The following is a 14,107-nucleotide window of genomic DNA, read 5'->3' on the forward strand; positions in this document are numbered from 1 at the left end:
ATGGTAGTTTTATAGTGGGTAGCTCTTTGAGAACTGAATTTTTTCTGTTTCTTGGTCTTTTTGTTTGGATTTTCTGTTTCTTTCTTTCATAAGTCAAAATACTGATATATATATTCATATATTAGAAAATCATTAATTCCACTCATTTTTTCAAATCTATTGGAAAGATATGACTAAAGTGAGCTTTTTATAGTTTTCTTAATTTCCTCTATCTGTTGATGCATTCTCATTTTTTATTTTGTGTTTTTGTATTCCCATGACTACTTTTTAAAAATTGATTAGTGGTAGATTCATTGTATAGGTCTTTTCATAGAACTATATATCTTGAATTTATTATTTTGACAGTTTTCTTTATTTCTTTTTATAAAAAATCTTTTTGTCCTGTATTTTTCTTTCTCATTTTGTAACAATTTTTTAAATGTATTTACTGATTTTAGAGAGAGAGGAAAGGAGAGGGAGAGAGAAACATTGATATATAAATAAGTCAAACAACAAATTGATGTCTTTTTCTTTCTCCCTCTCTCTAAAAAAAAGACAACATTCTTAAAAATATTGGCACACTTCATCAATTTGTGAGTCATCCTTGTGCAGGGGCCATTCTGATCTTCTCTGTATCTTTCCAATTTTAGTATATGTGCTGCCAAAGCAAGTACTTTATTTCTAATTCATTAATTTCTGCCTTTAGCTTTTCTGATTCATCTACTTTACTGATCAAGTTTATCATTCCTTTTCTTTTTAGTAGAATGTTGTAAATTCAATTATTTTTATTTGTTTTTACTAAGTAGTATAAACTTTCAAGTTATGAGGTTTTCTCTGAGAACTGCTCCAGTTGATTTCTTTGTTCTCATAATAAATTTTTATTAATTTTTAAATATATTCTACAATGTCATGTTTTACTTCTTTCTTGACCCAAGGGTAGTTTTAGCCCTTTTAATTTTTTCCAGTTGAAATCATGGGTTGTCTAGTTAAACAACCACAGTGATAGCCAGTATTTCAGTTTTGCCTCTCTCTGCCTTGGGCTTTTAGGCAATGGCACAATCCTATAACTACCTGTAAACTTTGAAATAAGAACAAAACTGGTATTCTTAAGGATCTAAAATAAGCATGATAAATATTTTAGACAAAATACTAAAAAGATAACATATTTAAGTTAGTATGCAAGAGATTGGGATATATGGGCGATTAAATGGCTTAATAAAGTTTTTGTTATCTTATTAAAAACTGAGGAACAAGAAAAGTAAAAGGAAAGTATGTCTGTAATAACCCAGAACAAACATTCTAGCTAATATCAACATGAAGAGAAGTGAGTTGGGAGAAGACCAAGGAATTTATCAGAGTGTGGTGGAGTACCTGTCTTGTTAGTGGGAAGATATATTTCTTGATAAATTGTAGAAATTACTAGGAACACGTGAACAAGAAAAGGTGGTGTAAGTGAAGGACAACCATTATAAAAACAAATTTGTATAGCTTTATTTGTTTTACTAGATCAAAGCATTTTTTTTTCAAACGCAAGCCTGTCACTTTTTTTTTTAGATTTTCATATACTTTAATTAATTTACAAAAAATTTTTTTTTGTCTTAAACATTCAGAAGAAAACACTATTTACTTAGTAGAGAAAGGAAGAGAAGAAAAGAGGAAAGAAAAGAAAGACTAGTAACTGTCAAATGCTGACGTCTAAAATATCACCAAGATAACTTGTTGATAAGGCAAAACTTTATCTTTGTTTAATGCTTACTTTGGTAAGGTAGATCATTACCTCACCAGAGCCTTACTTAGTAGCCTGGCAGATGGGGAAGGAAAAAGTTGAGATATTTATTGAGATTTAAAATCTGGCTTAAGATGGGCCTTTCAGTTGGAGGATGCTTGTTTATGATGATCAGATAAAGATCATGATATAATAATTTAGAATTGGTAAGCAGGGAATTAGGAGGCTAAGAGCTCAGAGTTTTGGAGTGTAAACCATCATGTGATACTTTCTATTGAAGAGTTGATGGGTCTTTCAGGAAGTTCCTGGAATGAACAATAAAATTACTTTGTAACTTTTATCATTTTGAGTAAGAGACTCCTGGAACAGTAAACTCTTGATGACGACAGTATAATAATAAAGTCGTGTTAATGTAGATAGTAAGCTGTGTGGATGATTTTCATTCTCAGAAGACAGAAATAATAACTGTATTCCTAGGGTTGGAGAGGGCCCACCTGCTCCCTTTTATTTATTCTTTTACTATGCTACCAGGTTTGTTCGCTAGTATTTTATTCAGGAGTCTTGCAGTTAAAGTCATTGGTAAGATTGGCCTCTTTTTTTGTCATATGTTTACAGTATCTAGTTTTGGTATCAGCTAGCTTTTTGAATTAGTTCCTCCCTCTTGGAAACATTTCCTTTTAGATCAGGATTATTTCTCTCTTGAAGATGGGTAGATCTTACTATTTTGATTTTCTCTACTCACATTTGTTTTATGGCTTCCTTTTCAGTATGACCAACCTGCTTTTTGATTGTTAAGGATTATTATAATTTCTGTTCTTGTTGCACTTGTATTACTACTTTTAAGTATATGTTTTGCTTTTTCTGTGAATTTGTACCAGAAGAGCACGGTTGCCTTATGACTTAGCTTGTTTTCTTGAACCACCCTCCCCATTTCTCGAATTAGTCCTCTTTTTTAAACGTAATTTAGTTAAATAGATCTCTATTATGACCAGGAAGAAAAGGATAATTAAAATTTTGTTTTTTAAAAAATCATCTTATTGTCAGTGTGCCATATTTAGGAAAATATATTAAACAGTGTATATTATCTATTCTTATGGAAAAGTGAACCATATTGGATATTCTTTTTGGTCCTTATATTCTTACTTTGATTTGCTTTTTATATATAGAATATTATAATAGACCATATTATAATAGACCATATTGCAATGGCCTTATGGGAAGGCCATCTTTTTAATGACAGTTTTTCCTCTCTAAATATAGGAAGTTCACAAATGGGTGCTACCATAGTAGATGCTTTGGATACCCTTTATATCATGGGACTCCATGATGAATTCCGAGATGGGCAAAAATGGATTGAAGACAGTCTAGATTTCAGTGTGGTGAGTATACAATTGATAATTTCTTCGACTGACTATGAAAAGACACAGTGTCAAACCCTAATAGTTTTGAGCATTATACTAGAAGTTTAAGGATATCCTAAGTCCCCTTTTTTCTTTTGGGATTATCAGTTGTTAATTTTTTCATAATTTTTTTTGTACACTCTCACCATCTTCCTTGTATTTTTCTTGCCCTTATCAGTTGAGGCAGTATGTTAAGGCAATAACGGGAGGAAAAACATTGAATTAGAAATATGAGGAAAGTTAAACTGTAAATAATAAGCATTTTATGTTATTATTTTTTAAAGATTTAGTGTTTTGGGCCCTGGCCAGTGTGGCTCAGTTGGTTGGGCTTCGTCCTATGCACCAAAGAGTTACCAGTTTGACTCCTGGTCAGGGCATATGCCAGGTTGTGGGCTTGATCCCCGGTAGGGGCGTGCAGGAGGCATCTGATTGATGTTTCACTCTCACACCGATGTTTTTCTCTAGCTCTCTTTCCCCTTCCTCTCTCTCTAAAAAAAAGTCAATTAAAAAATATATTAAAGATTTAATGATTTGGTGCAGCTTTGATGAATATTCCTAATTAGGCCTATGCCTGTCCTTCCAGTATTTTGGCACAGTTGTTGAATGGTATTGGTTAGGTTTGAAGCCTAGCACAGCTACATTCTAGCTATGTGTCTTTGGGAAGGTTTCTTATTCTTTCTAAACCTATCATAAAACTCACTGCAATATTATAAGGATTATTTGAGATAATCTGGTGCATATAAAGTGCTCAGTAAGTGGTAGCGGTTATTTTCATTATTACCATTCTTCATCTCAAAGATGTGTGGACTGTTTTGTCATCTTCATTGTCATCTTTCATGATATTCGTGCTTGCTATTCCTCTGCCTGTAGTCAGAAGTCACTCCTCCATGTGTTTTTTTCTTTGGCAGACTCTGCATATTCCAATTGTGATTTAAATCCAAAATTATTTCTTCCCTGGTGTCTTTCCTGATGCTAACTAGACAAAACTGATTACTTTCTTTTATATTACTCTAGCATTTTTTGGACATATCTCAGGACAATTTATGTTATCAGGTAGGTTAGGTTTGGCCATGAGTGGCAGAAAACCTAATATAAAATAGCTTAAACACGATAGATGTTTATTTATCTCTCATTCAAATTAAGTAGAGAGATAAACTGTTTAGCGCTGATTTGGGTAGCTCCTTGATCATCAAGGTTCTGGGGTTCTTTGTCGTGTTGCTCTGTCAACTTCAGTGCACAGCTTCAAACTAATGGTGCAAGGTAATTCCTCAAGATAAGGTGGATAAACCTTCCAGTTGCAGAAAAAAGGAAGGGATAGGGAAAGATATGCAACCGTTCTTTAAGAACTCTTTTCGAGAGTTGCTCACCCCACTTTTGCTTGTGTACTATCGAGTAACTCTTACTCATATGACCCTACATTAGTAGAGAGAGGCTGAGAGATGTAATCTTTTTTTTTCTTTGTTCTGTTTGGTTATGTAGCCCTTATAGGTTGTACTTTCTGTATCTTGTTTAAGAAAACCCTACTCCAAGGTCATGAAGATATATTACCTTATTTATTTATTTATTTATTTATTTATTTATTTTTATATATCTTTATTAATTTCAGAAAGAGGAAGGGAGAGAGAGAGATAGAAATATCAATGATGAGAAAGTTTTCATTGCTCAGCTGCCTCCTGCATGGCCCTTGACTAGGGATCGAGTCCACAACTCGGGCATGTGCCCATACTGGGAATCGACCCTTTATCTCCTGGATCCTAGGTTAATGCTCAACTGCTGAGCCACACCTGGCAGGGCGATATAGTACTATATTTAATTCTAAATATTTAATGTTTGCTTTTGCACTTAGGTTTTTAATTAATATAGAATTGATTTTTTATGTAGGGCAGGATAGGCTACCATCAACTGATCCTAGTACCATTTATTTCTTCACTATTTATACATGCCTCATTAGTCATGTTAGTCTGTTGTTTTCTATTGGCTTTTTTTCTTTATCCCTACATCATTATTAAACTGTCTTAACTACAATATCTTTGTAAGAAGCTTTATACCTATATTTGAATCTTGATATCTGATCTTGTTCTTCTAGGAAATTACCTTAATTCTCAGGTCTTTGTTCTTTTCAGCTCTGGAATACTGTTGAAATTTTGATGAGGATTGCATTAAATTTATAGATTAATTTGGAGAGAATTAACATCAGTGCAATCTCAAATACTTCTCTTCATTATTGTGGCAACTTTATTATGCCTAATAATTTGCTGGCGTATCATTTTTATCCATTGGCTCTATCGGGAACCAGAACTATACCATTTATTTTAGAGGACTTACTGTTTAGAATTGTTAACCAAATAATGGGGAACTGAAAAGGCAAAAAGAGGACATTGTGGTATCATAAGAGGTAGTAACTGCACTAAACAGCTACCACCCCTGGGACTTTGAGAACAATGTGAAGAGATTGGGATAATGAAAATTTAGTAGCTAGGGACTCTGTTTCTGGTGTCTTAGGAGCCCTTGGAAGGGCTCTCTCAGCGCTAGGCCTCAGACTTCTGAGGAGGGGGTACCTAGCTAGTGCTTGGTATTGCTAAGGGCTGTAATGAAGCTGCTTTGGAGATTGTGTATGTGTGGCAGGGGAACTGTAACCTAGAGCCAATGGCCACTACCAGGGAGTTTGGCAATTCTGGAACAGTAAGGAGACCCATTTGGTAATTTAAAAAAAGTGAGTGAAAGGAATATAGGTAGGAGATGATTTCAGAGAGGTGGGGATCTGATTTTGTTGGGTCTTGTTAGTCACTGTACTCTGAGTGTAGCCAGAAGTCATTGTAAGAATTTGTGTAGAGTAGTAGCCTAAACTGACTTAAGATTTTCAAGGCTCATCCAGCTGTAGGATGCTGCATAGAGTGAAAGCAGGAGGGTAAGGATGAAACCAGGGAACCTGGCTAGAAGATTATTAAGGTGATAAAGACCCTCCCTCCCTCTTTCCCTTCCTCTCTATATTTGTGAATGTCTGTTGCAGTGTGCTATGTATTGGGAATATATGGAGCAATATAAAGCACTTTGCTTTTGAGGATGGGGAGTGATGACAGTTATATTATTAAAAATTACATTGTATTGTGAAAATTCTATATTGGAGAAATATACTTGTGTTATCAAATGCTATGTTCTGTCCATGAATGTTTGGAGGATTTAAGGTAATAATAGTTCCTTTTAATTTGTATTAAAAAGTTAAACATAAATGTTATCTTTATATTAGTCGGTTGTGTATATTCTGTGAATTCTTTGGTCATGTTCTCTGCCACTTCTATTTTTCTTTCCATGTATTAGAATTTTTCTCAGCAATACCTATATGCATATTTAAATACAAACATATAGATTCCGTGTAGTAGTTCTGCTATATTTGTACTAAATTTCCTTCTGTTTGTTTGCTTTTTAATTTTGTTCATAATTTTTTTTTTTTCATTGGTAATTTGCATCTTGGGAAATTCAGTTCTTTCTGTCATCATTTATTATCAATACTATTGATTTTATGCTTACAGAGTACCTTCTTTCTCAAGGAAGTTTACAAAGAGTCACAATTTCTTCTACTCTTTGTTGTGATTTTTTTCTATATTTGTGAAATGGTTATCCACATTAATTTCTTAACTAAGCCATTTTCTCAGCATTATTAATTGAATAGAGTCCATCATCCTACCGTTATTTTTTTGGTGCCTCTTTTAACATTTATTAAGTAATTGTATATTAGGAAAAATATTTAAAATTCATGAGGAGAGATAGAAGTGAAGATGGACATTATGTTGTAGTAAATAGGACAGGAAAAAGGACCAGTAGAAAGTGCTAATTCCAAAATTCAGGAAATAGGTGCTTTCTAGGAGAGAATAGTAACAGAATCAAGTATTTTGATAATTTCACAATAATATGTAAGGGACGTGAAAATGGCCTGTTCTTGGCAATTAGGAAGCAGCAGGAACAGTAGGGGAGTTGCAATATCATTAACAACAAACGGGAGGGGAGATGGCAGTTGCATGAGAAATGAAGATGTAGAAAGTGGAAAAACATTCTCTACAGGCAGGATGTTTGCAAGAAACTTACGAAGTATTGGAAACATTTTGAGAACTATAAAGTTTTAAGTAAATGTAAATATTTCAATGTGTTTTTACAGAATTCAGAGGTGTCTGTGTTTGAAGTCAACATTCGATTTATTGGCGGCCTACTCGCAGCGTATTACCTTTCAGGAGAGGAGGTGAGCAAAATCAAGTACTGCATTGTTTTGGGGAAGGGGTTGTGAATGGAATTTAATAAAATGAAAGATTCCCCCGTCAGCATAACATTTCTTAATTGTCAAATATTGAACTAATGTTAAGAACTAGAGGCTACAGGTAGAACTGCTCCTTGGGAATAGTGAATTTTTCATTTTGAGAATATCGATAAAACATAAATTCATTACAATCTTAGCTTTATATACATCACATCTCCTTTGCAAGAGCTTTCCTTCTCCAGGAGGTTGCTGCTACAATTAATTACGTGGTCAAAACAAAGGGGGGAAATCACTAAGACCATAATTAAGGAATGAATCATGAGGACTGAATATGGATCCTCCTTAGTTAAAACTGTCTGGAAATTAACTACAGTTTCTTGCTCTAAATTTAAAAAACTAAATACAGCAACTCTGAATTCTCTTTTCTGGAAATCTTGGTGTAATACACACAGACACACTTGAGACCTATGGTGATGGGGAAGTAGGTGCCTGAAATTTTATCACGCAGATGGGTTCAAGAATGGGGTTGGATAGTGGGAGAAAGAGGAACTAAGAGGAGGAGGTTATAAGTCATTTCTATTTCGGTTTCTGAGAAACTACTTTGCCCATATACTTAATTGGTTTGTTGGTCTAAATAATTTTAAGAGCTCTACAAATTTAAGAAAATTCATCTTTTCTTCTGTGTGTTGAAAAGATGGATTTCTGTGTTGTCTTTAGTTTTTATTTTTTGTGATTAACCTTAAAGTTGTCATTTTTAGGATTTTTTAAAACCTTTATGGCTTCTAGATTTTATTAGAAAGCCTTCCCCATGTTTGTGTTATTACAAAACAAAAATTCCCATTTTCCTTCGGGATTTTTAAGACTGTATATGCTTATATTTAAATATTTCATCTGTGTTGCATGTTTGTGTAATGAGTGAGATATTCTTGTACTACAGTTCTTTTAGAAGTAATATGTTTGAAGATACTGGTATTTAATATAAATGTTAGATATATAACATTTATTTAACTTGTAATTTTGCTGTCAGACTTTATGATGTAACTTCATTATGCCTCCAACTTATCTTTCAGTAGCCAGAACACTACTTCAATTCACATTTATTTTTCCTACCCACTGCTTTTTTATTCCTTGTGGCTCAGTTTGTGTAATTTTTATAGACCTACCTTTAAGTTCACAGACTTTTTTCTCAGCTCTATTCAATCTACTTTTGAGCCTGTTGAAGGCATTTGGCATCTCTCTTACTTTGATTTTTTTATTATTATTATTATTTGTAGTATTTCATTTGACTTCTACAGTTTCAATTCCTGTTACAGTTTCTCATTGTCTTCATGCGTGTTTTCCACCTTATCCACTAAGGAGGTCTTTTAACATAGTAATCAGTCATTTTAAATCCTGTTTCAGCCTCAGTCTGGTTTGTCATGTGTTTTGTCTCTAGAAAGTGGATTTTTTTCATGCTTTCTTAGGTATTTCATAATTTTTTATTGAATGCCAAATATTGTGTATGGGGCAGTAAAGACCAAGGTTGATAATATTTATGCCTGGATTAGCATGCCTGTGCTAGAGTTGAGCCAGGTGTGGGTCTTTTATTGCTAAGATTACCTACAGTGCACCACTAGGTTTAAATTCTTCTATCATTACCTTGTAATTAATGTGGTCCTTGTTTGTAGACAAGTCTTTCTTAATGTTCTTGCTCTATCACAGGTATGCCTGTGGCCCAGAGAGGGTCTCTTTCTATACGTACCTTGTCTCTCCCCCAGCCGTGGACTGCTATTACTCCATGCTTCCTGTCCTTCATTCATGTGAAGCCATTAGTTTACACCAATAGCTCAGATTTCAGCCCAACACCATTAGGTTCATTCTAGCTTTCTGCCTTTTCATAATTTTACTTCTCTTTTCTGCCTCCTAATATTCCTTATTTATTTACCTATCGGTTTGGTCCTGCTGTATGAAACCACTTTCCTCACCTCGCCAGGCTGCAGCCTTGCTGAGTGCATCTTCTTTGCATGGACTCCTCTGGGACTTGACTCCCTTTGTTTGGTTGGCCTTCCTTTCCTCATGTTGGTCTCAACCCCTCTCCAGGACATTGCTTCCCACTCCAGTCATACCTTCTGGGTTCAGACCCTTGACTTCAGGAGCTGTTGGAGTGACATATTAAACAATGAAGGGGGGAAGAAAATGCAACTATTTTGATGCCTTCAATTTCAGATTTCCCCCTCCAGATGTCCTTGAAAAAGGAAAGCATTTTTTTTCTTACTTTTACGCTTATCTGAATATGTTTAAGTACTAAATATTTTGTGTGTAATTGGCATACTTGATTAATTTTCCTATCAAAGGCATATGACTCAGAATTAATTATGAACAGCTCATGGGAGAAGTGTCAGCTGTGGCTGTTCACACTGGGCTCCCCCACCTGAAAGTTGAAGCAAAATGTTGAAATTTTGATTGCTGTTCTCATAGGAAAACAATAAAATACCAAAAAAGCATATGATGTTACCAGCATTTCTATTTTTGCCATTTTTATGCCTCAGACTTTAAGAAGAAACATTTTGAGGTGGAGGAAGGTACATATGCTTTGGAGTTAGAGGTTTGCGTTTCTCTTCTGCCTCGCTTTCATAATGATACTTGGCAAGGCATTTACCTTCTGTAACTTCAGTTTTTTCTGTGAAAATGTGAGGGTTCACTTGAGAGTTGTGCCTCACATAATGCCTGACTCAGTAGAGACTACTGTACTGTTCTTCCTCCTCTGACTTTTTCCTGTGTTGAATATTCTGTGTTTTAATGGGTGGGAGATTTCATAAATTTATTTTAAAATGTGTATCATATGTTAATTTCTTAGGATATAGTCTGCTCAGAAAGTAAAGAGAACATGTTTTACTTTTGTGACTCTCATACAGTAGAATATTACTGACCATTTTACTTTTCCCCTTCGTCATTTTACATTAAAAGCTCTAATCTGTATGTTCTAGGAAACCAACAATGAGTCGCTGGGGTCTGCTAAAAGTAAATAAAACATAGAAAAATAATTTGAATATGACATTCTCATACCAGGTAGACAGTAAATTTTCATGTTTCATATAAGCCAGAAAATTACCTATAACTTATAACATGGCAAAGTGCCTCTGTTACAGAACATTTTACATGTGTTCTGTGTTCTGGTATAGGGAACCCAGAAGGTTATATGTGATCCTAACAAAGTGTTCCTTTCCTGTTGATTTATTAATATCATAAATATGAAACTTTATCGTTTTATTTTCTTAGAACAAGGCTATTTATATTAAATATTCACAAGTTCAAAAATCTCGATGATTTATTATGTTTACTTGCTGCTAGCCTCAAATATATGGCATATCTTTTACAGGATTGTCTCTTCTCATTTTTTAATACTTATCAAAGTGGCATCCCTTCCTAAATAAGATAATACCATAATTTATGTGGATAACTGCATCTGAAATCTGTCAGAAAGGGTAGAGAAATGTTTATGTGGAGTTTAATACATATTTCACAGGTAATAAAAACAAAATAAAAGAAACAACACCAAAATCTTTCTTTACCAAAACATAAATGGTACTGTATTGCCTGTAGAGTAAGATCATTTCTGAATAAGTTCAGGGATGTTTTCTAAGACAAATAGGATATCCTTTGTTGACCTAAAGTCCTTTAAGAAAAGTACTGAGTTAAAAAAAAAAAAAGAGTAGAGTATTAATTTCTCATCTTATTTTTGGAAAACCTGATTTTGCTCCAAAAATTGCTATTTTTATTGAAAATTCAACATCATTTTCTACAGATATGCTAGTAAATTGGACAAAACATTCCACTATGCTTTGCTGACCCAGATAAGATTTTAAAATACACTCTCCAGTATTTTCCTCTTAAATGTGAGAGTTCATGTACACATTTATACACATTCGTACATGTTTAAAGTCACAGTACTCATACCAATTCATAGTTGATGATTATGGTTATGATTACTTGTTTGACAGATCATAAGAGTTTGGAGTTATCTACTATAGGAGCTAGAAATTTAGGGGTGAAATCCAGGAAGGAGGAAGCCAAAGAGAAGCCCCCAATTCTGCATGCATGAGACTGTGTATTTAGACCACATTGTTTTATTTCCCTGTATTTTCATAGAGCTCTACCATAGTTTTCTGCCTGAAATAAACTCTTATCCTTCCACTTTCCACCTAGTAAAGAACGTCAAGGCCCAGATTACTTGATTTATTTTTAAGCAACTCTTTGAGGTTAATTTATATACAATAAAATGCTCCCAGTTTAAATGTATGGTATGTAATTAAATGTGTAGTTTAGATTTTAACAAATGTATATAAGCTGTTGGAGGGAATACAGATGATACAATTTTTGAAAAATGATTTTGCAGTGTCAAGTAAACATTTAAAATGTAAAATTTTCTTTGACCCAGTTACCCATTTAGGAATATATTCTCTAAAAGTAACAATATGGATACAATATGGTATACTTAGAAGACCATTTCATTGCAGTAGTATGTTTGTAGTAGCCAATATTTGAAAAGCCCCAAATAATCATGTAGGAGAGAATGGATGAATAAATTAATACATCTCTTACTATAGAATGTTGTACAATTATGAACATAAATTTGGTATATTTTAACTAGGAAAAATATGCTTGCTATGTGTGTGTATTTCCCATTCAGTCAGTTAGCCATTGCAGTATTTTGGATAAGACATAATGGCAGCTTAGGCTAAGATGGGTTGTAGAAATGAGAGATATAAATGATTTCCAGGGACTTGGGAGGTAAATTCAAAAGGATTGGTGATATTTTGGAGGGAAAATGAGGCAGAAGGAGGAATTGGTCCTGTCCCCAGACTTCTAGGTTTTGGTACTAGACTGATGGTCTGACACTTACTAGATATTGAACACTTAAAAATACTAGATTGGGAGAGGAAGATATCAGCTCATTTTAAGTATTTTGAGTTTGAGGGGATTTTGCTATATTTAAGTGGAAATGGGTAGTAGACAGATGCAGTAGATCTGGTGCTTATTGGAGAAGTCTTGACTTGAGATACAATTTGGGAGTCAGTTGCTGTGTAGCTGATACCTGAAAGCAGACACATGTAAAACTGCTCAGGAGGCGCTTTAGGGGATAGGAAGAGAAACAGCAGATATGAGGGGATGAGTCAGCGACGGAGGAGGAAGACTGTAGGATTATTGGGCACAAGGGAAGAAAGTATTTTAAGGAGAAACTGGTTAGTAATGACTGAAAATGCTATTTGCTCAAATGTGTAGCTAATTCTTTGCAAGATCCACGTCAGTGAAATGATGGGGCAGAAGCTGTGTTGGGATAGGTTGAGGGGCGAGTGGTAGGAGAGGGAATGGATACAGTAAAGTAGACAATTTGTAAAAATTGGAAATTGTGTTATTATGTTAGTAGCAGGAAAAGATAGAATAAAAATCCAACTACTTAAAAATTATATGTATGTACAGAAAAAGATGTAAATATATCAAAATATTAATTGTATTTGGGTCAGAATATAGGAACTGTGTATGAGTTAACATTTTTTCTTTTATATTTTTATTTTCTTGTTTTCAAAAATAAGCATATATTTAATAATAGATAATAACAAAAATATGGGTTATTTATCATTCAGGGTCCAGTTAGGAGACAGAAATGATGCCAGTTATTTGAACACAATGTAATATAAAGAATTATTAGCTAGGCATAAACTTAACTTGGTAAATGCTAGATTCAAAAGAATACCTAGAGGGTATTATGCCAAGTGAAATAAGTCAGAGAAAGACAAATACCATATGATTTAACTTACATGTGGAATAAAAAACCCAAAACTCAAAACAAACAAAACAAAACAGAAACCCACTCATAGATACAGAGAACAAACTGACGATTGCCAGAGGGGCGGGGGGATAGAGGCTGTAGGGGCTGGGCAAAAAAGGTGAAGGGGAGTAAGAGGCACAACTTCCAGTTATAAAATAAATAATTATGGGAATAAAATGTACACCACAGGGATTATATAGTCAGTAATACTGTAATAACTGTGGTGACAGATGGTAACTAGACTTCTCATGGTGATCACATTGTTAGGTATGTAAATGTAGAATCACTGTTATACACCCAAAACAAATATAATACTGTATGTCCACTATATTTTAATTAAAAAAAAAAAAAGATATCATGGAGGTGGCTCCTACAGGAAGCAACCAGGGTTGAGGGACTCGAGGGAACCTTAGAAATGTAAGGAGGAAGGACTACGCTGAGCCGAAACAGACCTGCAGTGACAGTGCTGCTGACCTTGGAGTGAGGGTTGAGGGTGATGAAGCTGGTTCTGCAAGTGCTGGAAAAACTGCCAAGTGCATTCAGCTGCTGCCACAGGAAGGCAGTGTTGTTACCACTGACTTGAAGGGTTAGGAAAGCAGTCAGCCATAGTGCTTAAGTGTCCTTACACTTCTGCTGGGATACCAAGAATACAGGGCCCCGACTGTCCTTACTCAGGTCATCAGGGTTGTGCATGCAGGGATGAGCTAATGTTAAATAGGCTTGCTTTCACTTGGAGATTCTCCAAGCTCAGTGCGCCGCTGTAGCACACCCCGTGTGTGCAGGAATCCGTAACAGGCCCTTTGGATCATTTCTGTGTGATTTAGGTGGTGGGGTGAGGGTGGGCATGTACAACCAATGTAAATGAACCTGAAACTCTGCTGCTCCTTTGCCATGAATATTATAGGTGGTTATTTTGTTGTTGTTGTTGTTGTGTTTTTAAATCT

At 34.6% G+C, this 14,107-nt stretch overlaps 1 protein-coding gene across 2 annotated transcripts in view; it reads left to right on the plus strand.

The window, feature by feature from the left end:
• The window catches only part of MAN1A2 (mannosidase alpha class 1A member 2), a 57,086-nt gene that overhangs the window by 20,264 nt on the left and 22,715 nt on the right, over window positions 1-14,107 (plus strand). For both annotated transcript variants that reach the window (XM_081122125.1, XM_081122126.1), the window contains exons 4-5: window positions 2,966-3,084; window positions 7,259-7,339. In XM_081122125.1, the coding sequence (XP_080978251.1) occupies window positions 2,966-3,084; window positions 7,259-7,339 (200 nt within the window). The remainder of the gene's footprint in view (window positions 1-2,965; window positions 3,085-7,258; window positions 7,340-14,107) is intronic.

This window comes from Miniopterus schreibersii, assembly GCF_964146895.1.
Source record: "Miniopterus schreibersii genome assembly, chromosome: 19".
Lineage (NCBI taxonomy): Eukaryota > Metazoa > Chordata > Mammalia > Chiroptera > Miniopteridae > Miniopterus > Miniopterus schreibersii.